The sequence below is a fragment of the Sebastes umbrosus genome, chromosome 16, assembly GCF_015220745.1.
Source record: "Sebastes umbrosus isolate fSebUmb1 chromosome 16, fSebUmb1.pri, whole genome shotgun sequence".
Lineage (NCBI taxonomy): Eukaryota > Metazoa > Chordata > Actinopteri > Perciformes > Sebastidae > Sebastes > Sebastes umbrosus.
The window spans coordinates 25,941,269-25,966,138 of record NC_051284.1 but is presented as its reverse complement, the minus strand read 5'-3'; the positions used below and the strand labels follow the sequence as shown (position 1 = coordinate 25,966,138).

Sequence of the window (24,870 nt, the reverse complement as noted above, 5' to 3'; positions counted from 1 at the left end):
ACATGGAGGACTGTGAGCACAGAGGCTGCACTGTAAACATGATATAGACTTGTCCCAATGTAGATTGTTGGCAGGAAATGATCATATTTTATATATTTAAAGTTAATTCTAAAGAAAATATGCTGATTAGAAAGTTGTATATTAGATGTCCGGCGCTGTAAACTCAGTATGAATTTCAGTAGAACTTTATGCAAAAATGGATAGAGGGATCTGCACGAGACAAAGAGATTTCTCAACAGGAATAAAGTTGCTATCCCAGCGAATCAGCACATATTACTCCTGAGTCATGCCTGAGCTGTCGTGCTCTCTGACAACAGTCAGACGCCAATCCAAACAGGGTGATGGGAAGTACAGTGGCCTATTCACCCGAGTCATAACACAGTAGTCATGAGTCAGCTCCAGTTCGGTTTGCCCGCGGCGCTGCTCGAGTGATGGGAAGTGTGCGGCCGGCCGCTCGTGGTGCTGCTTTGTGCCGGAGCAGCGTTTTTTCTCTGCTGACGGTCACCTGACTCAGAGAAACGCTGAGCTGGGAGGAGCTACGCTGCTCTCCAACAAAGAGAGCTTTCAACACATTTACACATCAGCTGTACTGTATGTGTCCTGTTAACATCATTGTACATACTGTATGTGCTGCATTTCTATCCACCAAGTTAGGTATTATCAGGAGCACAGAGGCAACATTTTCTGTTAAAAACACAACAGACTGTCTGTATCGTGGTAAATCAGGACACCGAAAACATATTCCATATCTGCATACAAGATATTTTAGACAGCAGGAAGGTACAACAACACAAATTATACACTGTTAATTATTAGGGCACCTCAGAGTGCATTATTCAGTGTGATTCAATGGAATTGCGTTGCTAGGCAACAGCTTGGTTCCATGTTTACTTCCTGTTAGCTGATGTCATTCACACAGGCTGCATCCAAACTCGCATACTATGTACTACATACTCAATATGTGTACTAACGTTCAACATACTTTTGAGTGAATAAACAGCAGTATGTATCTTTTTGGACGCACTGAGCAGTAATTTACGTCGTCACTTCCTGGGAGCCTCCTGTTGGAGACGCGTAACCATGGTAACCCGTACCAACCTCATGTGACCAATGTGAGAACCATAAAGACTGAACTAATTCAAAAAATATATTACGCTTCGCAAAGTGAAATCTTACACATATTGAAGCGTTATTGACGTTACAAAGCCATCCGTCATTGTCTGTTATGAACGTTGGCATCACTACCACATTGCATTGTGGGATATTTATGCCACTGTAGCGTCCGGCGTTTGCATATATTATTGCAAATAGTATGCAATTCTTGTACTATTGGTTTCACACTAAGGTTTCAGACGTACAGGAACAGCTTTGTTCCAGCTGCAATTGTTCATTTAAATAAGTCCTAGCAACATTTGCACATATTTATGGAAAGTTTATCCTATTGTCCTTTATTGTGTCTTTTGTCCTGATATTTCAGTGTTTTTTTTTTATTGTTCTTGTGGCCTTCTTTTTGCTGGGTCCTGATTCCAGTAAGCCTTTGAGTACTCTTTGTCATGTTTTTGGTGTGTCTGTCTTTTGTCTGTGCTCTACTACTTAGTGTATTGTCAATACGGATGCCATCCTCTATTTTTGCTGCAAAACAAATCTACCTACGGGTACAAATAAAGTCATCTGAACCTGAACACTATAACGGGAAATGAACCGGGACACATTTTGATTGTTTACGTTTACGCCTGTGAAATGGTTTATAGAGACTTTAACATTTCCAAAATCAGAGGTGGTAGTAGTAAACAATACTCTGTTACAAGTATAAGTCATGCATTCAAATCTTACTGAAGTAGAAGTAATAAGTATTACCATAAAAAAATATTGAAAGTATCAAAATTAAAAGTACTCATTACGCAGAATGACCCATCTCAGGATGTTATGGTTAATTATATCAGAATTATCGATGCATTAGTGCGTTCATCACTATAATGTTGCAGCTGGTAGAGTGGAGTTCATTTTTATGTTCTTTATATACTGCCTGGTAGCTTAATCCATAATAATAAATCATAATTCATTAGTTGATCAATATTTTGTTTTGAATTAATAATCTGAATCTGCAAAATAACTTGTGCTGTCAAACACATGTAGTGGAGTAAAACGCTCAATATTGGCTTCCAAAATGTATAAAGTAGCATAAAATGGAAATACTCAAGTAAAGTACAAGTACCTCAAAATTGTACATAAGTACAGTACTTGAGTAAATGTACTTAAATTTTCCACCACTGTTCAAAATAAACAATACCTCATAAATGTTCTGTTATGTTACAAAAATGCTAATTGTGTTTTAACTTGTTTGCTTTAAACATGTTGTGTTTTTTGTAAAGTCAAACTCGATCTGATATGCAGGAAATGAAAACATATTCTGTGTGTGGGCTGGACTGAGGGACTGAAGGAATGATGGGGGGGATGCAGCCTGTTGTTGCTTTGGCCTCAGAGTTGTTTATACGTGGGATCCAAACACACACAAATTAAGCTTCCTGATCATCAGTTCCACATGCGGGTCAAAGAGAGAAGCGGGCACATTTTCAGTTCGGTAAATATACCTCAACACGAAAGCTGGTTTCCCGAGAGACGCCAGGTGATATATATACTGAAACCTTCATCACAAGTTACTGTGATCTGTTCAGCTCAGCTCCAAAGGCCACTTCACTTCCTCTGGCCTCAACATGAAACTGTCAAGTCACATATAGAAATCATCAGTAACACTGACTTGTAATAATGCCTGACGATGATTGATGTATTTGACAGTAACAACCTTGTTACTGTACTAATTTAGATATTTTCCAAAGTAAAAGTCCCTAGAAGTGTATGATATAACTTATGTGTGTTAAAAAAAAGTTAACAAAAATCGTCGAAAAATGTTCTTAACCGATAACCGATCCTCGTTTATCGATTATTAGCCGTTAACCTGTATGGGAGCGGATGCTGCATTCACTGTGTTAAATTAGCAGCCACGGTGTTGCCTGTAGTGTCGCGGACATGCAGCCACTTTCCCAGTAAAAGTCTCCACCGCACATTTAGTTTAGTTTAGCAGGTTGTCCGCTGTGTGTCTGCACGGCGTAATGATACTTTGTTTGCCCGGCATAACTTTAGTGAGTATCCAACAAACAGTGTGTGTATTTGTGCTACATTAGCAGCTCTAGCATTGCCCAATGCTGGGAAGCGAGGCGATCCCTCTCGATAAAAACTGCCCCTGTGGACACGCACCATAAATGACCACAGCTACAGATGAACTGCAGTGCTGCTGTTTCACCCTCCCTGTCTGTGTCCATCCAGCACCTGCCAGCACTTCACACGGCTCAAACCACTCGGCTGCCCCGCCGCTCTGCCAAGGGCTCTCCACTAAGCAGCCGGCCGCCAGCTCTCCTCTTGTGCTGCTGGGTTACCGGGGGTGGGGCTGTTTGAAGGGAGGTGTCTGTTACAACTTGTAATGAGATCTGCCGTGAGCGCTTCTGTTGTTTACTGTCGCAAATCAAGTGACGTTGGGAGCGTGCAGGACTAATCCTGCAGCAGGGAAAAGTAGTGCAGGGAGAAGAAATGTCGGTCAGCTGAACTTAATTGTGCCGACTGTATCACAAACGGCACAGAGTCATCGGCGCGTAATGCAACGTGCCTGCAGGGAGTCAAACTAACTGATCATGATCGCCGGCGGACAAAAAGGATCAATAACAGCCACTGATTGAAATTCAGACGTTCGATACGTGTCCCACTTTAGAAAAGTGGAAGAGTGCAGCAGAACAAATAGCCTCTGGCCTCCATCACAACAACACTCTTCCCAAGGACTCACCAACACACATCGATAGATTGATTTATTTCCAACATTATCATCAACATTGGCTGCATCTCCTTTCTTTACACTGTGGCTTTAATCGTTGCTATTATTACCTCCTCCTTGCCTGTAACATTGGCCACCTAGGAAGGCTGATTCACCACACTGAATTCAGCTCCCTCTGAATTAGACTTAATTGCCTCCAGAGTAAATAAAAACCTTCAGAAACATCCTGTCTTCATTGTTCAAATGCTGCAATTGCCCATTTATTACACACAGAGCAAATAATGGTGACGCGCCACACTGTGCGCAGTGGAAGACAGGCTTCCTGATAAGGCTGGAGGGAGATTTCAACACGCTGAAGCAGGGAAAAAAACTTTATCCTCCATCGCCACCCACTCAGTCACTAGGCAGACGGGGGGGTAGAGAGAAAGGGAAGTGAGGGTGAGACAAACTGATGAGAGAGGAGCCAGAACTGGCATAAGAAAGACTTTTTAGTACTTTTGTTTTCACAGATTTTAATCACTAAGTTTCACAACATAATAGCACTTTAATCCATTTTGTCCGTGTCATTAGTTCTACCCTCCCAGAGTCGACTACACTCATCCGGGGAAAATAATCTTGCGCCGCATGGGAAGTGATGCGTTGATAAGCTTCCGGCTAATTCTGGATAAACAGCAGAAGAAGAGCTGGGTAGTCAGTGAGAGCAGTGACGACCAACACGGCAAAGAAAAGTCAAACTTCATCGAGAGCAAATCCAAGAAAAAGTTTAGATTTTCGTCTGCAGGTTACCACTTTAAAAAGCCTTCCCTACCTGATGACAGGAACTAAATAAATACATCAAAATGATAAGTTAAAACTTAATGACTTGTTTTCTATTTCCTCCGATGTTAAAGGAAAAGCTTATTTGCTTTCTCGCTGAGATTTAGATAAGAAACACAAACAGTACCTCCTTCATATTGTCTGTTGAATATGAGGCTACAGCCAGTTAGCTTAGCTTAGCATAAAGACTGGAAACAGGTGGAAACAGCTAGCCTGGCTCTGTCCAAAGGTAACTAAAGAAGTAAATCTGCCTACCAGCACGAGTTAGTAGTTCAATAAATGACACATTATATCTAGTTTGTTTACAAAAAATGAAGTGTAAAAATAACTATTTGCCAGTTTTACAGGGGGATTGTGTGTCAGACTAGTAATTTAATGGAGTCTCCGTCTCTGTTTTTAATCAACATTTTATTGCTGATCATTATTATCTCTTTTATTCTATTTTATTTTATTAAAAATGTTATTATTTGAATACAATCTGCTTATTTTTTGTAGTTTCATAATTTTTATTTATTTATTTTTATTGTTAATTTTATTTCCTTGTATTTTATTTATCTTTTATTATTTTAAATACCCATCTCTTATTGCTTTCTTATTCAATGTACTTTTATTTTGGTAGTTTTGGTGTGAATTAGTCTCTAAATCCATTTTTAATACTCTATATTTTTGTCAATTGTCTGTCCAGCACTTTGAGTTGCATTTCACTTGTTTGAAAGGTGCTATATAAATAAAGTTTGATTGATTGATTAATTGATTGATCCGTAGGTTGCCTGGCAACTGCTAGGCTAGCTGTTTTCCTCTGTTTCCAGTCTTTATGCTAAGCTACGCTAAGCAGCTGCTGGCTAGCCTTATATCTAACAGACAGATATGAGAGAGGTATCAATCTTTTTCTTGTTAGTAAAGTGATTACTTTAATACGTGAGAGTAATTGATTACATTTGTCAAGTAACTTGCTGATCACTGTTACCAGATCTGTATGCTGCAGGAGGGAAACACCCTGAAGCAACTTAAAGAATAACGAGTCATCTGATAGCTCAGTGATGATAAATTATTGACTCCCGGTTGACAATGTGACAAAGGATGGCCTCCTGAACACGCTCTCTTTGTGCAGAGACCTGAAAGCTCCTCTGTCTGAACCTCCTCTTCCACTCGCTGCCTCCTCCCTCCTCTTCCTCTCCTTTCAGCTCCACCCACACAGCTACTGAATGAAAAGGTGTGCCTGCTTCTACCACAGTATCTGTTTACTCAGAGCTGCTTTCACTTACATGAGACGCACCGCAGCTGCTCCTGTGAGGAGGCTTACAGCTAATAAACTCACATGTTCATAGACCCTGCGAGTACAGTACAACCCCCCCCCATCGGCTTCAAAGAGAGGCTTCGCAGCGAGCACATGCACTTGAGAACGCATGTGGCTTGATTAATAGCATTAGAGGAGGAAAGACCCGTCTACATCCTTCCCATGTGGTGCAGGAAAATTCCTTGGAAACATGCGGACGGATCTCCTATAAAGCCCCTCTGGGTCGTATGCTATTGAAGACATGTGACCAGAAGTGTGTAGTGCTTCCAGACGTGTTTGAGCATTGAGCAGGTCTGTTGCTCCACAGGAAATGCACTTTGACCCCAAATCCCATGGTGGATGTGGAATCCAAAAAAGCTCCCCGTCTGGGGTCTCAAATCTGTCACTGAGCTGCAAACATAAAACTCCAGTCTGTGCAGGATGAATCGTCCATTATGAAACTGTGATGCAAACTTCTCCAAAGCCCGGAGAAAAAATGTTAAAATTCATTGCACAATTGGCCTTGAAACTGTTTTAATGACCTCTAACCGAGAGCTCGGAGCTGATTTCTGTATACGTTTCTAAATTCGGAGCCCGAGCCTGAGAAAATAAGCTATGCAAGAATTTGCATCAGGGCCTTGGCATTTGGGAGCTGTTCAGATAAGAGCTGGTAATTGCTCACATTTGACTTTTCAAACAGTGAATTCTTAAACAACCCGGGCGCTTTGTACGGCCTGATGAGGAAGAATTAGCTTTCACCTTCCAGAAACAAATACAGGGGGGGAAACTATTCAGAACCGCAACTAAAGCGGGAAAATGTTTTCCAGACTGAGAAAGGATGAAGAGTTCAACCTTCTCTCTTCAGATGTATAGAGCTGGGATCTGCTTTCTTAATCACTGGCACTGAAATAGGTATTTAGAAAAAAAGTTGCAGTGCAAAACTCAAATGAAAAGTTGTGTCATTTATCTTAAACTTTTCACTCGATTATTAAATTGCTAAAGTTGGAAAACAACCTGTAAGCAATTCTACAGATGGAAGATTACAACCAATCCCATAAATGTTGGTAAGTCTGGGATGTGGCTTGTTAGTTTTTACTTTTTGATCACTATTACGTCATCATGATTGTTGAAAAGGTTATTTTATTTTCTAACAAGACTAAAAAATCTAAATGCTAACGTCAGCTTGCTACTGTACAGCATGTACTCTCTTCCAACTCGTCAAATGCCGCCGATTGGGCAGCACCCCTCGGCACCAGAATACGATGCACGGAGGCACCGTTTAGCGACTGTATGCGACTAGCCGGGCTTTCAACTAAGTCCAATGTAAACCCACCCGCAGCATTATTCGGCGGTCAGAGCAAGTGATGTTGTATTAATAGCGTGAGGGGTGGTGAGTCACGTGAGTCACTAGTCACGTCAGTCATTAGTAGTGTCCATCCTGTGAGTCGCTAGTCAGTGAAGCTAACGTCAACTAACTTTCCCAAGTGATTGTGTTGCCTAAACCTAACTTCCTGTGAAAACGGAAGTTTATTTTGAAAGGACACAATGCATGTAACGAGCGTATATTGACACGCCGTCACTGACATGTCTGAAAGTAACGCAAAGGGGAACCCCGTACGTTGGTCTCCGATGCCGAGGAGCACTGACCAACCATTAATTGATGAGTTGGAGGTGAGTATGTGTTGGCTCCAAACTTCATGATAATCCATCCAATAGTTGTTTAGACATCTCACACAAAACCACAAATGTGAACCTCATTGTGGCGTTAAAGGAAGAGTAACGGGATCAACGAACTAATCAAGATTAACCCTCTGATGACCGTGAATGTCAATACAAAATGTCATAACAATCCATCACACAGTTGTTGAGATATTTGGACCAACCGATGGACCGTCATCGCCGTCCACAGAGCCAAGCCGCTAGCATTGCTAATTAGCTTGTTAACACAGTGGAAAAAGCTGGTGGTTCCACCCACATGTGTAGTAAAACAACTCTCTGAAGGATCAATCAGTGTGAACTGTCCCATTGACTTTTCCTGGGTGAACACTGCCACCAGCTCTCCAGTAGTAGAGTACACCTCAGTGGAGAACAAAACCCCTCTCTGAGACGTTATGTAAGAGTCATTAGACACAGGTCAGGATCTTCTGACACTCCATACATCAAGACGGGAGCTTCAGGCTACACAGAGTAGATGGTTTCCTCCCGACTGAAAGCTTCTCGTTAGCTGCACATAACAAGATGTTTCGCTTAATTATGAAACGGGCTCGATCAAACCGCGACCGTGTTCACGCAGGATTGAATTACTGACGGAGAGAAAAAGGAGAGAAGTGGGTTGAAAAGTGAGCTGGTCTCAGGTTTGAATCCCAACTGGGACAACTGGAACAAAGAAAACACGTTTAAGTGTTCGAGTCACCCAGAAATATTAATGTTTTTGATAGAAATCATATAATGTTATTCACCAAGGTGGAATTACATTGATTTCAACACTGTAAATAGCATAATTAATGTTGCAAATTTCTATTACTGCTAGAAATTCAGCAGTCATTACATGAGAGTCTGGATGATGAGCTCATCCTTAATTAATCATGTTTAAATCATCAGATTTGATTAGTTTAATATCATTAATTTAAAAGTTTACTTGCTACCATGGTTAATAAAAGAATTTCTATCACAAACATTAATATTTCTGGGTGCAAGTCCATAACAGTGTCGACTAAATGCTGATTCAGGAGAAGACAATCTGCATCTTCAGTGGACGAATTAAAAGAAGTTGGACTGTGATCGTACCCCGCTGGCCGAGCTGTGAGCACACGCATAAAGCTCCCAGCGATGGGCCGGGTGGACGTCTGGATGCTCTTGGGTCCTCCCAGCTGGGGTGTCCGCCCGTGACCCCATCAATCAGGACCAACGAGACGGCGCCCTGACAGCGTGACCGGGGCGGGATGATCGGTTCGCCCGGGGGAGCTCCTGTTGGGATTTATAGCCCGGCTGTGTTAACCACGACAGCGAGGGAACGCGGGATTATCAGCACCCGAGAGGACTCCAGACTTCTAGTAAGATATCTTTCAATTGTCTCGCTTCTTTCTGTTTCACAGAGAGCAGCAGCCGCCCTGACGGATGACTAAGTGACTGAGAAATGAATACTGAACCGTCTCCGGACAGGAAACAGCTTCACATTCTCATTTAAAGGAATAGTTTGGCATTTGTTTGAAATATGGTTGATTCATTCTCTTGCTGAGTGAGACTTGATCTGATCTTGATCTGAGATACTGGTATCATCTGGCATAGAAAAACTGTCATGGACATTTTTAAAGGGGTCCCTTGACCTCTGACCTCCAGATATGTGAATGAAAATGGGTTCTATAGGTACCCACGAGTCTCCCCTTTACAGACATGCCCACTTTATGATATGTGAATTGTTTACCACCAGTCTTTATGCTAAGCTAATAGCTAGTTCACACTACACGACTTCAGCCCTGATTTTCCGCTCCCCGATAGTTTTTGGAGCTCCCAGACAAAAATCAGTGTTGGCTCGCCGTTCACACATCGGTGTGTGTGTGTGTGTGAACTGCTGAAAGACGCTTGCCGATGCCTCGCAGACACATTCCAGATGTCTAGCATGCTAAATATCTGGACCTGTCGGGGCCATGACCTACTGCCAAAGGGCTCTCCTGTAACAATAAGAACTTACTTTATGTTTTGTATTTGCAACACGGAGCAAAGTTGTTTTTGCACCTGGAGGAATAAATAGTAAAATAGACGTGTGGAAAAAGGCTATTTCGTAAAAACGTGCCAACAACAACATCAGCAATCTGTCTCGCGCATGGTATCACGTCATTTTCCATGTATTCTCACGTGCGCTTTCGTGATAAAACATAGTTTGGAGACCTCATGAGGGATTCCTCCTGGTGTAAGATCTTGTAGTGTGTGACATCCTGTTACCGGTCAGTCATGTAGTGTGAAAACCACGACGACTTGAAAGTCTTGTAGTGTGAACTTGTCATTAGGTAACCATCTCCTGGCTGTAGCTTCATAGTTAGTGTACATTGTGACATGAGAGTGGTGTTGACCTTTTCATCTACTCTTACAAGAAAGGGAATAAGTATATTTCCCATAATGTCGAACTATTGCTTTTGTATTGAAGAGATGAAAAGACGTGTGTTGATGCTGAATACAGTCATTTGTAGGCCAAAGATTAGTTTTATCTGAGCTTTACTGCGCTCCTCAAGGGCACTTTAAAGGCTCTGATAACCTACTTCTTCAGTCCGTTTCTTATTGTGAGCAGTGAGGTCCGACATCAACATGAACTCTTCTGCCTAAACAAACAGTTTGGGTCATATCACGTGAGAAGTTTTCTGTATTTTTTGTTTTCTTATGATGCCAGGCTACTGACATTAAGACTAGCTGAGTTGTTCACTGTTAAACTCATGTTAAACTATACCTGAGGATGTCTTTCCTAACTGCAGCTTGATTGTTCTACATTTAGTAAAGAATACCAAACGTTAAATAGAAATATCTCTGAACATACACAAGGGACTTTCAGTATTTGAAAGAAAAGAGGAAGTGCTACTGCCGCATTCAAACTTTCCCATGGGATCTGAACTGTTGACCTGCAGATGAATACACCACTTCTCTTATAAAAACATGCAAAAAAATGTAATTTCACTGACTGAAAATAGATAATGTGAGTTTAATCAGAGGTTCAATGTCAGGCTGCAGGATGGAAAACATCACATGACACAGCCAGACAGTTTATTGAATATGAGGGCAAAAAAAAGTGACACTCTTCAGCGCACTCATGTTTTATGTAGTGAAAAGAAGCAACATTTCAGCACATAATGCCTTTATCAGGGTGGAGAGCAGAGCCACCTGCCACACAGAGAGAAAACACTCTTTCCACATTCCCTGCTTTGTCTGTGACGCTCTTCTTCTTTTGTTAAAAGAGGGCTGCGCAAGGTGCATCATGGGTACAGAGGAATCTGATGACAGGAAGCATTTTTATGAGGTGGCCAGAGCTGACATTACACATCCTATTATGCAATTTGGCAAACAGCTGCCGTCTTCTCACTAAAACTGAAACGTCACACGCTGATTCAGGCGTTGAGTCAGTTTCCTGAAACTTGAAGCAGGTTTTGTCTCCCTTCCTGAATATGAATGTGTATTACAGTAAATTTGTTTTTTTCTCCAGAAGCAGTGTAAACGTCAGTTAATGTAGATGTAGGTCAGGATGCTCCGTTTGATTGGACGCAGGCTGCTGCCAGCGACAGACCCACCCAAGGGAGCGCTGATTAGTCAAAGCGGGGAGTGTAAAGGAGGTGACACACGTCTGATGACGGAGTCGCTTAGTGGGCACTTCCTGTATCATCTGTCACACAAAAGACAAGTTCTTTTCCACACGTCCTTCTGGCCTGCAGCGTGGATTAATTGCATCATGATTCCTAGTAATGCATTGACAACACGCTGAGTCAACGCCCAGACCTCCAAAATGAAAATGAATCAATTATTTCATCATTTCTCCACTTAGTGTGTCAGAGAGAGACTCAGAAAAGAGGTCTGGTCCATGTCTGTCTGAACTGTGGCTGTCCTCATCATAGATTTAAAACAGTTTTATATCTATAGTTCTCATACACCGTTAGCAGTGGACCTCCAGGTCTGAGAAGTGAAGTGTCTTAAACTTGCATTCTTTCTAATAGCCAGCAGGTGGCGACTCCTCTGGTTGCAAAAAGAAGTCTGATTGTATAGAAGTCTATGAGAAAATGAGCCTACTTCTCTCTTGATTTATTACCTCAGTAAACATTGTGAACATGAGTTTATGGTCTCAATCGCTAGTTTCAAGTCTTCTTCAATACTGTCACTTCTGGTTGCAAAAAAACAAGATAGCGACGGCCAAAATTCCGAACTCGAGGCTTCAAAACGGCAGTCCACAAACCAACAGGTGACGTCACGGTGACTACATCCACTTCTTATATACAGTCTATGACTGTCTGTAGCTATACCTATGAATATAATGCACTGTAATTCGTTTATATCCCACAAAATCAATTTGTATGTAAGGGGAGGAGGTCGGATGGGTGGGTCAAAAAGCACCGCACTTCTGCCCAGGAGACTGGTGTTTGTAACCCTGTGTGAAACCAGAAGTCAACGTTGATTTGTCACATAACCTCTGTACTTAAGTTACACCACTTTCTGAGTTATTTTAACCCAAACCATGATCTTTTCCTAAACCTAACTAAGTACTTTTGTTGCCTAAACCTAACCATGTTGTTTCCTATGAAGACGGAAGTTTATTTTGAAAAGACTGGGGCAGAAATGCTGGACATTCGTAGAAAAACGCATGAAAAATGAGGAATAACTTTTATACAAACTGTTGTATGAGGATACGTTGAACACTCGTACGATCGATTATTTTTTTATTTAATCGACAGATCTGTGAAACTGAGTTTCTCTACCAGTAATCACACAAAATCACCACTTTAAATCTTGTGTTTACCAGAGATGTGCTCATAAGTTTCTTGGAAATAAGTCATTCATCATGAAAAAAGCATAAGAAATGACTAATTGACTAAAGAAATCTTAGTCGACTAAGACCAAAACAACCAATTAGTCGACTCATCGACTAAGAGGGGTGGAGTGCCAGTCAGAGCTGATCATATTTGAGACTCAAAGTCACAAAACGAGTCAAAATAAGTTTTGGGAAAAAGTGAACAAAGCCTCAGACTGATCAGGAGGTGATCTTATCTGTGACCTGGCGTGTACAGTCGGAGCAGGGGAATGTGGGTGTGGGTTGGGAGTGTTTGGGGTGTGGGAGATGGGAAGTGGGAGGCGGGAGGTTTACAGGCAGGGCCTGATCGAAGGTACTGCAGCAGCTTATGTCCTTATAAGGACAAACCTGGACAATTTAGCTGCAGCAGTTAACACCTGAACTCCACCTCCCAGCCGTGAACAACAACAGAAGAGAAACATTACAGACTGTGTGTTTGTTTGTTTCACTGAGGTGTGATGTGACTAACACATAAACTACGTCTCGTGTTGTTTAAGTGAAAATATGTGGGAGCTGTAGCTTTAAGTAACATCTGGCGCAGCGTACCTGAGACACCTGGATCTGTAAAGACATTTAGATTCCAAGATAAGAGGATGCCTTAATACCCGAGGGGCCAGGTTAGGACTTGCATCAAACTCAAAAATATGTTAAGCACTCTCTGACATGCCGGGGTTGTGTGCGTCAATTGCGAAATGGAGCCAAATAAAAAGTTCTAACCTGCGTAATATATAAAAATATAGTCTTACAGTCTATTTAACAGACGTCAACGCTCTACTTTTACAGTTTCTTACGTCTCCAAACAGGATTACTTTGGTGGTAAATATCAGCTGTCACTTCTTGACAAACAAATGAATAGTCTGAAGGCTACAGAGCTATTTTATGAAGTATACTTAAGTAAAGTTCAAGTATATATTTCCCCAAGTATACTTTATGTTGTAAGCATACTAATATCAATGTGCTAGTAGCATACTTATAACCGTACTGCTTTAATACATCTTGGGACTAAATTGGACCACTTTTTACTTTATAAAAGTATACTTTTAAGTAAGAATAGTAAACTTTGAGTGCACAACTAGTTTACATTTAAGTCTTATTTTGTATTGCAACTATAAGTATACAGATCGTTTACTAGTTTTATACTTGTAAGTGGACTACTTCAATACTTCTTGGGACTAATTTAGTTTATAAAAGTATATTTTAAGTGTAAGTACTGTACTGATAGTTTACTAGTTTTATACTGGTAGCCCACTTTTTAGTTTATGGATGTACACTTTGAAGTATACTCTCAGTAATTACTAGTTTAATAGTGTTTTTACTGCAAGTATACTAGTATACACTTGTAGCCCACTTTATAGTTTATGAAAGTACACTTTAAAGTATATTCAGTAAACTACTAGTTAAATAGTTTTTATACAAGTATACTAACTTATAATGTTCTTAAGTATATCTTGACCAAAGGATTAAGTACAAGTATACTTAGACTTTTCTGTATACTTGTTAGTATGAGCCAAGTATACTTAAGTATACTTTTGTTAAGTATAACTCATAAAAAGTAAACTGAAAGTATACTCTTTTTTTAAGAAATCTATTTTAAGAAGTATACTAATAGCACACTTGAATAAACTTCTGTTTGGTGAGGGGAAGCACCTCCGAGATGCTGGTTGACTCATTTAAACACTAAACATGTCAGAGTTTTGAATAATAATAATGTTTTTTTCTTGATGGGAAACAATCAGCAAACATGAAAGGCTTCTTGGTTATCTGTTCATCAGCAGTGAAGCTGATTGCTGGAAACCTGTGTGTGTGTGTGTGTGTGTGTGTGTGTGTGTGTGTGTGTGCGTGCGTGCGTGTGTGTGTAATCACATGCATATGAATGAAAAGTGTGTTTATGTGTGTAACTATAGAGGACCGAGGTGATGGCTGTCAGAGGGGCTGCTGGCTCTCAGCCTGTGATTGTGTGTTCAGATCTCAACATAATCACTTATCGCTGCTCTCTGTGGAGACGAACAGATGAATAAAACATCCCTTCTCTCTGCAGGATGATTAGATCAATGAGGGTCATGCAGGCACAGAAATATGCAGCTCATGCAGAGGAAAAGTATTCCACCATGATGGAAGTGTGTGATCCAGGCTGGAGGAGGATGTGGGAGCTAAACTGTGAGGGGTTACTGTCCTTCAGGAAATACTTTCTCTTTAAGGCACTAAAAGGAGTAGCAGCATGAGATGCTGCCCAGCCCAGTCTGCTGTCCACACCTGACCTGCATTCCTTCCCTTTATTCCCTCTAATCGACCGGTAGCAGCCTGCCGATGACATAATCCAGGAAACTACAAGCTGAGAGCTCGCAGAGCAAAGGAAGAAACTTGGGGGGAAAAAGTTTTCCAACGGCAGCGAGAGGGGCCGATTATTACCATTTTTGGGCACGCTTGCTCCCATGCAAGCCCAGCCCAAACCGCAGCGCTTACTCAGATTCCACAGAGCTTTTTCTTCCCCGTTTTTCAAAGCAGAGGAAAAAGTCTGGGGAGAAGTAACACGCCTTCTCGAAACAGACCATTCATACTCTTGTCTTGGTAGAAAGAGCAGCAGCAGCTGGGGGACGCGTGGAGCTGATTTTGGGCTTGTTAAAGACAGTATATGGAGGGGTTATGGAGCTCATATTCATCCAAAGGGAGAAAAGTAAAGCAGTAATCTAGTCAGGGTTTTAAATATGAATGAACTAACTTCCAAAACACTGGGCCACTAAACAACAGAGACAAAGTCATATTGTTTTAAACTAGGAGGTCACTCTGCTATTTTAGTTTTAACCAGTTTATTAAGGTAGTACAATTTCTCCTGCAGCCTGCCTAGTTGAATCTTTATACCGGCCAAATGGGAAGTTTTGAAACATTACCGGTGCAGAGTATTCTCTTTTGCACTGACGGGAGGCCCTTGATGGACTCAAGGATTCCCTCTCAATTTGAGGCTTTATTCAAACCTTAAACCTTTCTTTGTTGCATGTACTTGTTCTACGCGTGGAGCTGATTTGGGCATGTTAAAGACAGTATATGGATGGGTTATGGAGCTCATATTCACCCAAGGGGGGAAAAGTAAAGCAGTAATCTAGTCAGGGTTTTAAATATGACTGAACTTCCAAACTGTATCCACAATACAGCACTTCCATATCAAGCAGAAATGCAACATTTATGTATCTGGGACATGCAGAATCCGTGCATAAAAGTCACCAAACAGCTAAATAAAGGAGATTTCTGTTGGGTTTTATCCCCCTCCTCACACACACACACACCCAAACACACACTGCATCCCCCGGCTTGTTAAGCATGGCCTAATCCACGTCGCATCGTGGACCAGATGACAGGAGGGGCCAGTCACACACCATCCATATGCAGTCAAGCGCATGGATGACATCTGTTGCTCTGGAAAAGGTGGGCGTCCTGTCCAGTCCAGTTTATAATCTGTTTTTCTAAAACCCCTTCTTCTTACACCCCCTCCCCTCCTCTCTGTAGGATATTTCATAACTGCTAAACAGGATATGGGTTCTGAGATCTGGAGGCGAGAAAAGTTTTGGAGCACCATCTGATGAAAGTAGCTGAGGAGTATATATGTAAATAGATTTGATTTTATTGTTTTAAATTTTCTTTTCTTTTACTTGTGTGTATTCTTTTTTACTTATATATCTATTTTTTTGTATATAATATATTTTTCCTGTATCTATACTGGCTTCTTTTTTTATTAATATTAGGTTTATTAAGTTTCTTTGTATACCGAGAAAATTTGATTATTGGGGATGTTTAACTTTAACTTAATTATACTGTTTAACTTGCACCAACAAAACCAAAGCACATTCCTTACACCTGGCAATAAACACCATTCTGATTCTGATTTGTGAATGTTTATTCTGTTGATCAAAATGAACAAAAAAAAATAATAAATATAATATTGAAAATCAAAAAAAAAAAAAAAAAAGAAAAAGAAAAAGTAGCTGAGGAAACACGCACAGGTGATTACCAACCTCATAATTAGCCTTATAATTAAACTATTTGGTGCGTCTAAACTGTTTGGTGCCTCCTTTCTGCTCAATTTAACTCACCAAATGTGCTTTTAAAGTAATCAAATCTACTGATAATAATAAAGCTGATTAATATGATTATTATTATTATACAAAAGCAACACTTCCGCACCTTTCCACCACCAGAGAAGTCAGTCAGTGTCTCACCTTTCTCTGCTGCTTCTCCCAGGCAGGATCCAGGAGCAGATCTCGATCCCAGTCATCTTCCTGGTGCATGTAAGCAATCTCTCCATCATACTCTTCCATATTGTGTAACTACAAAGCTGTATATATATATTTAGAGAGAGAGACGCTCGGCTATATGTCCCCCTGGTCCTTCACAGCTCTGCTCTACTCTCCGCCACGCATTCAAGACCGTGTGGATGAAATTAACGGTCCTCTCTTTCTCTCTCTCTTCCTCTCTCTCTTTCTCTCTCTTTCACCCTCCAACTCTGCCTCTTTTCTCTCTCTATCTGCTCTAGTTGTCGCCCAGCAGCAGCAGCAGCAGAGCTCCTCGGTAGAGAGGCAGCAGGCAGGTTTCTAGTTGGAGGCGATGCAGCGAAGAGACGCAAAAAAACTTTGCTTCAGACAAATTTAATCGATAACCGACATGATGGCATCTGATTGGTCGACACCGGGAGCACATGACCCGCCTCCTCGAAGCTGATTGGCTGGCTGGGCTGTCAGTGCAGGAGGCTTTATATCCAAGGTTGACTGTATATAGGTTGATCTGAGAGGAGACTTCACACTGTAATTAGAGTACAATAAGTGTAACGCGTTACTTTACAAGGTGTAACTTAAGGTCTAAAAAAAAGGAAGCTTTTAATAATTAATTAATATTTTTTTAAAAGCAGTTTTTAAAGACACAGATCCTTTACTTTAGTAGCAATACTGGTGCAATGTAATACAAAATAAAATAATATAATAAAAATATGTATAATATATAATAATATGTATATAATACAATAAATATATAATAATAATAAAAATAAAAAAGTAAATTTACTTTACTTTAGTACTTTGTAGGACAATGTATGTTACATTATTGGATTACAAATATTGATGCATCAATGTGTACATCACCTCGAAGCGGATTGGCTGGCTGGGCTGTCAGTGAGGGAGGCTTTATATCCAAGTGTTGTTTTTTTTGTTTTTTTTATTAAACAAATTCAAATTTACAAACAACATGGCTCATAGATCATTGCATTCAAGTAAAGGGACAAGGTGCATACAGAACAAAAACAAATAAAATATGTAAAATTATACATGAAAATAATAATTGGGCTAACTAGGGCTGTATACCTGTAATTCATATTCTTCTATTATGCTGAGAAGTTTCAATGCATTTTTGTTTGATATAAATACAATTAAAAAGTTAAACAAACAAACAAACAAAAAATAATCAAACATGTTTCCTGGCTTCTTCCTTTTTTTTTATTGAACATTAAAATTTACAAACAACATGGCTCATAGATCATTGCATTCAAGTAAAGGGACAAGGTGCATACAGAACAAGAACAAATAAAATATGTAAAATTATACATGAAAATAATAATAAATTAAATTAAGGGCTATAGGGCTGTACCTTTAATTCATATTCTTCTATTATGCTAAGAAGTTTCAATGCATTTTTGTTTTTCATGACTTTAAGGGCTTTTATGTAAGAAAGAAACTCAGAATGAAACACATTAAACACTGTAATTAGAGTACAATAAGGGTAGCGTGTTACTTTACAAGGTGTAACTAAAGGTGTTAAAAAAGGAAACTTTTTAAGAACATAAAAATAACATTTTAAATAATTGCTGACGAGGCGGTTTTGTTAATATTGGGGTTTTTTTAAAAGCAGTTTTTAAAGACATAGTTAGATCCTTTTACTTTAGTAACAATACTGCAATGTAACTAAGTAAATTTACTCAAGTACTATACTGTACAGAAACAGATTAATGTATATTACATTATTGGATTACAGTTATTGATGCATTATTGTGTGCATCACTTTAATGTTGAAGTTGGTAAAGGTGGGGCTAATTTGAACTCCTTTATAAACTTTATCTGCTGGGTAGCTCGTGAAATATAATATTTTGTACTAATCTGAACCTGCAAAGTAACTTTATCAAATAGATGTAGTGGAGTAAAAGGTACAATATGTATAAAGTAGCAGAAAATGGAAAGATTCAAGTAAAGTACAAGTACCTCAGAGTAGTACTATGTAAATGTACTTGTTACTTTCCACCACTGAGGGTTAGACAAATATCTATCAGTGGTGGAATGTAATCAAGTACATTTACTCAAGTAGTGCATTTCAGTACAATTTGAAATACTTGTAGCCTACTACACTTAAGTATTTAGATTTTATTCTACTTATGCTTCACTAAATTTCAGAGGCAAATATTGTACTTTTTACTCCACTAAATTTACCTGACAGCAGGAGTTACTTTATGGATTAAATGTACAGTGTGTAGGATTTGGCGACATCTAGTGGTGCGGTTGCAGATTGCAACCAACTGAGTACCCTTCCGCTCACTCCTCCAATGGAAGTCAGACGGCGGCTGGCGGTACCACGGTTTAGCACTCGGCGGCTTGCATTACCGCAGTTTCACAAGCGTGTCGGAGAACTACGTAGATATAAACGGCTCATTCTAAGCTAACGAAAACACAACAATTCTTAATTTCAGGTGCTTATACACTAACGAGAACATAGTTATGAATATTATAGTCCATTTCTGCTAATAGATCCCCGGAAATGTAACATACTGATCCTTTAAGACTTAGCAAACAAATCAATTTATATAATATACTGTGCTGTAGATTAAACTATCTAGCAAGTAGTTAAACAACATTAAAGCATAAGAAATAATATTCCAATAATATGCTATATATAATAATAATACAACTCTCTCCATTCTACCCAACAAGTACTTTTACTTTAACACTTGAGATCTTGAATGTAAGGGACTATTTTTACTTCAGTAAAACATATGAGTACTTCCTCGACCTCTGAGTTCTCTATATACAGGTCATTATTGAGCTCTTCCATCCTGAGTAAAATTCTTTGCACATTCCCACATCAGCCTTCAGTCATTCAGAAAAGAAAGGTGAGTCACAACGAGGCTCCTGTAAACATGTGAAGGGAAGGCCAGGTCTGTCTGCCTTGTAAGGTAAACTGACTCTCTCTCTCTGCCTGTCACACACACACACACACACATTCACAGTCACTCACACACACATTCAGTCACGCACACACTCACTCACACAAAGCAGGAAAGACACACGGGATAGCCCCGGCAGTCAGGAGAAAGTGGAGCACTCTTCCATATATGGACAAACTTCCAAGGGTGAATGTTTGGGAAAGTGATGTCACGGCCCGAGAGCAGACTGCCAGCTCACCGCCCGCCTGCTCCCAACAGCAGCCCGGCGGTGGTGATGAAAGTCAACTAAAACCAAAAGTAGCTGACTGCAGCTTCTTAGTAATGGAATCTGGAGATAATTACACAACTGTTTTTTTTTCATTAGTTAATTAACTTACAGTTTGAAAAACAAAGTAATTCATTAACTTTACATTAAAATTAAACTATTGGCTTAAAGGTTATACAATGCTCACTATCTGTGCCAATTAATAAATCCATTTAATTATTGTGACTTTAAATAATAAATGCTTTAATTAGCTTTTAAATGGCTTTGCAAAAAATAAATTTGAAGAGAGTTTAAAGCCATGCTAGCAGCTGTGTGAGGCTGTAGTCACACAGCTTTGAGCTCAATGCTAATGTCAGTTCGCTAACATGCTCTTAATGAAAACGCGAACATGCTGTGTGTAGCAGGTACAATGGTCACCATGTTAACCATTTTAGTTTAGTGTGTTATCATGCTTACATTGGCTAATTAGCACTAAACACGAGTATATTTGCTCTGGTGGAGCTTTCAAAAGTCTAAAAAATAACTTTGATGATGTCAACAGTGTTAAAAGACTGTAGTGGACATTATCACTGTGACGTCACCTGTTGGTTTGTGGACTGGCGTTTTGAAGATTTGAGTTCAGCATTTTGTCCGTCGCCATCTTGAATTTTTTGCAACCAGAAGTGATACCAGAGGGTGGAGTACAACCGAACGCTGAATAAGACATTTTTAGGCGACCAAAATGTTACAATTAACTTTGATGAACTGAAAACACATTGTGAAAGGGTTAAAGTTCAAAGACGAAAACGTGGACAATTCCCAGTCCGGACAACACCGTTGTAGCGGCCTGTCAATCACAACGTAGCCACGCCCTAAAGCATCCCCTGCTTTATGGTCTATATTGCTCTAAATGGGACCATAATTTACTAAATGAACATCATGCTGTATTGAAGAAGACTTGAAACTATCGATTGAGACCATAAACTCATGTTTACAATGTTAACTGAGGTAATAAATCAAGTGAGAAGTCGGCTCATTTCTCATAGACTTCTATACAATCAGACTTCTTTTTGCAACCAGAGGAGTCGCCCCCTGCTGGCTGTTAGAAAGAATGCAGGTTTAAGGCACTTCAGCACTGGCTTCACTTCTCAGACCCAAATGGTCCCCACTGGTTAAAACTGGGTTTGAGCTCAAGACTTCACATTTGTAACTGAGAACTGGAGGTGTGGGTGTTTGAAAGAAGTAGGCATTTTAGAGTCAGCGGGGGCCAATAAAAGACGGCCTCGAGATGAATTATACAGCAGGAAATGAAGAATCGAGTAGTTTTGGAGCTTGACCATATTAGGCACTAAAAGCCAGGATATCTCGTCCTCTACTGCTTCAATTTTTTAATCCGTCTCTTGTGAGTTCCCAAGTTATATGCACGCACAATACTAAAATGCTGCACTACCCCTTTAGGTAAAGTTATTACAACTCATCCTGAGGGGAAGATGGATATCTGTAGCAAAGTTCATGGCAATCTATCCAATAGTTGTTGAGATATTTCAGCCTGGACCGAAGTGGTGGACCGAAAAAAAGGCTTTTAATTGCTACGTTTGTATTTAAATTGCTAATGAGTTTTTCCATTGTGTCATTTAAACACACAGCCAGAACACCTCACTAAAAACTAAAAAGAGGTCCAATCCACGGATCAGCAACAGGAGCTCTAATTGGCCAGCTGAATAAAAGAAGCTCTTCCTCTCAACACTGCAAATGATGGCTTATTAAACGCATCAATTAACACATTATAATTAACCACTGAAATGTGTATAATTATTCTGGTGGCACACTCCAGCGCTGCACAGTTTGGTTTGGGCATACCGGAGTAATTTCACCGGGTCCGGCTAGTTGACGTCAACATAATACTATTCAGCAGAATCCCAGAATATCTTGTGAGGATTCAGTGGTGCAAAGAAAATCGGGCCTGCTTTCTGAGGCACACAGGTCATGTGAAGAGCCGGCACATCGGGCTCTGTCTGGGCTCTGGCACGTTCCCAAGGTATTCCAGTCATGTAGGGAGGGGAATTCTTAAATAGCTGTCCTTGCTGTTAAAGCTGAACCATGTATGGGATACTGCAGAACAGGCAGGATAATCCCATTGAGTTGTACATGTGTTTGGGTTTGTGGTCAAACAACTTGAGCCAAAACACCATCTGCGACCAAAGGGAGCGTACTGTCGGCACAAGATGAAGAATGTGAAGACTCAATCTAAACGCAGCGTTTTTCTCTGTTGGAATAGGATGCAGCAGCGGGTGAGGGATGTGGTCAAATACAAGATCTGACCTAAAGCCCCTGAAAATGTAAAATATTAAAAGGGAAACTCCACAGATTTCACACATTAAAAGTCTGATAGTGGTCCAGCGTGAAGCACGTAGAGGGATCTATTAGCAAAAATGGAATATAGTATTAATACTTGTGTTTTCTTTAGTGTATAATTACCTGAAAATAAGAATCGGTGTGTTTTTGTTACCTTACAATGAGCCGTTCACATCTACATACAGAGTGGGTCCTCTTCACGGAGCCGGCCGCCATGTTTCTACAGTAGCCCAGAACGGACAAACCAAACACTTTTCGCATTTTTGTATCAGCCAACGGGAAAAGTTTCATCTGGTTGCAAATCTGCAACCTCACCACTATACGCCGCCAAATCCTACACACTGCACCTTTAACAGATCTACTACAGGTACTACTGAATATGTATATAAAAAAAAGTTGTATAAAGCCTTTTGTCGCTCTAGAGGGAGCCGATAGAAATCTGAAAAATTGCTACATGTGGTGTCACTTGAGTCAGAGTGGGTTGAGGCTGAAGACTACAGGTTTAAAAAAGAAAAACATCTGTTGGTGTGGAGTTAGAAAGCAGTGATCTTAATAGACCTCTGTAGCCCGCTCCTCATCTCTGCTTGAGGTTAGCAGCTTGAGGCTACATTAGCTGCTACTATCATAATACACAGCACACACCAAGCTCAGACCAAACTGTCGGTGGTTGAGTTGCATTATGGGTAATGTAGGCGGCAAGTTTTGACAAGGAAGAAGAATGCATGGAATAAAAAAAAGACAATGTATCTGGTTCCACAGCATAGAATTTGGTTCTTAAACTGTCCATCCATACAAATATTTGTGACTAAATATCATAGACTGTACATAAGACGTGGACGTAGTCAACATGACATTCCATTGGTTTGTGGACTTGTTTTGAAGCCTCAAGTTCGGCATTTTGGCCATCACCATCTTGTTTTTTTGCAACCAGAAGTGACATGAGAGGGTGGAGCTAAGTAGACTTGAATGCTGAATAAGACATTTTCAGGTGACCAAAATGTTACAATTAACTTTCATGAACTGAAAACATACTGTGAAAGGGTTAAAGTTGTAAGACGTAAACACAGACAACTCCCAGACTGGACAACGCCGTGGTAGCGACCTGTCAATCACAAGGTAGCCACGCCCTAAAGCATCCCCTGCTTTATGGTCTATTTGACTCTAAATGGGACCATAATTTACTAAATGAACATCATGCTGTATTGAAGAAGACTTGAAACTATCGATTGAGACCATAAACTCATGTTTACAATGTTTACTGAGGTAATAAATCAAGTGAGAAGCAGGCTCATTTTCTCACAGACTTCTATACAATCTGACTTATTTTTGCAACCAGAGGAGTCACCCCCTGCTGGCTGTTAGAAAGAATGCAGGTTTAAGGCACTTCAGCATTGGCTTCACTTTTCAGACCCGGAGGTTGCCCACTACTAAATGTACATAAATCAAAGAGTTTAAAACTCAAAAACAAATCTGTGGTTTGATCACATACGATTGGCAACATAATCAAACAACTGCCATCACATTTACATCCAAATATCGCTAAATCCTGATTGGTGCAGGTTAAAAACATGCCATCACCTTTTTCAAGCTGAGCCCTGCAGAAAAAACACAAATACAGGAATCTGTTATGTGAAATAAAAAAAAAAAAACTCCTCTATAATAGGAAATAGTGTGTTCATGTACTGTAGGACCACAACACTCATAGTAAGAAGCTGATTGATAAATTAGGGGCCTTTAAGAAACTGAAAACGTTAGGGTGTCCCCTCCCAAACCAATGTGGTGCATTCGACTGAACCAATGCTTACTGTAGTGGAAGTCCTCAAAGTCTGTGGTTGTACTGGGCCCCTCCCAGTCGTGAATGTGACCTATGTAGGAGGGTGTTGCTGCAAAAGAGCACACAGGAGCAGTTAACCTTCCCTGAATAAATAAAGATAAAAAAGGCCATTGTAAGTTCACTAATGGGTTTGTTTCTCTTCTAATGTGACCAGTAAAGCATGCTTTAGCACTGTGGGTAATAACAGTAAAATATACGTGACTGAATTTGTAAAATTCAACTCTCAATATACTTTTGATTGATGTTAAAACTGTGTTATACGTCTCTGCATCTGCAGCCTGTAATTAATCATTAAGCCATATGCAGCCCAGCAGGCACACTCCAGTCAAACTATAAACAAACACAAAGCATACAATATGAATACTTGTCCCGGGGGAAGCATGGGGGTTAAATGAAGGGTGTCTACTTCCTGCAGATAAGTGACGGGCCACACTGAGAAGTTCTAAGAAGTAGTAGAGGAAATCATTTTGACAAGAGAGCAGTACAAACAACTCGATAGCCCTCAACTGCATGTTTGCCTGCCCTCGGATTACCACGCCACCGCCAGCTCGTGAGGCCGCGATGCCATGCGGTCTGTTTTCTCTCTTTGTAATCTTTTCCAACAACCACTGGTATGCCCTCTTGGTAGTCTGCTTTGTCTGGCAGAAGAGTGCCGTCGTTCAGGCTGTAGACGGGACACAACTGGCATCGCTGTTTCCTCAGACAGGAATGACATCATGTGTTTTAATGGACAATCATTACACAGTTGGGGAATCTGAGTGGGTGTGGCCAATTTATCTGCTGAACAGA

At 40.3% G+C, this 24,870-nt stretch overlaps 1 protein-coding gene across 5 annotated transcripts in view; it reads right to left on the bottom strand.

Moving 5' to 3' along the window:
• Window positions 1-17,090, bottom strand: part of actn1 (actinin, alpha 1) — a 67,560-nt gene extending 50,470 nt beyond the window's left edge. For 3 of the 5 annotated variants that reach the window (XM_037747359.1, XM_037747356.1, XM_037747358.1), the window contains exon 1: window positions 16,668-17,090. In XM_037747359.1, the coding sequence (XP_037603287.1) occupies window positions 16,668-16,766 (99 nt within the window). In that variant the 5' untranslated portion in view covers window positions 16,767-17,090. The remainder of the gene's footprint in view (window positions 1-16,667) is intronic. The other 2 variants (XM_037747355.1, XM_037747357.1) reach the window with 1 other exon arrangement.
• Between the last annotated feature and the right edge of the window lie 7,780 nt (window positions 17,091-24,870).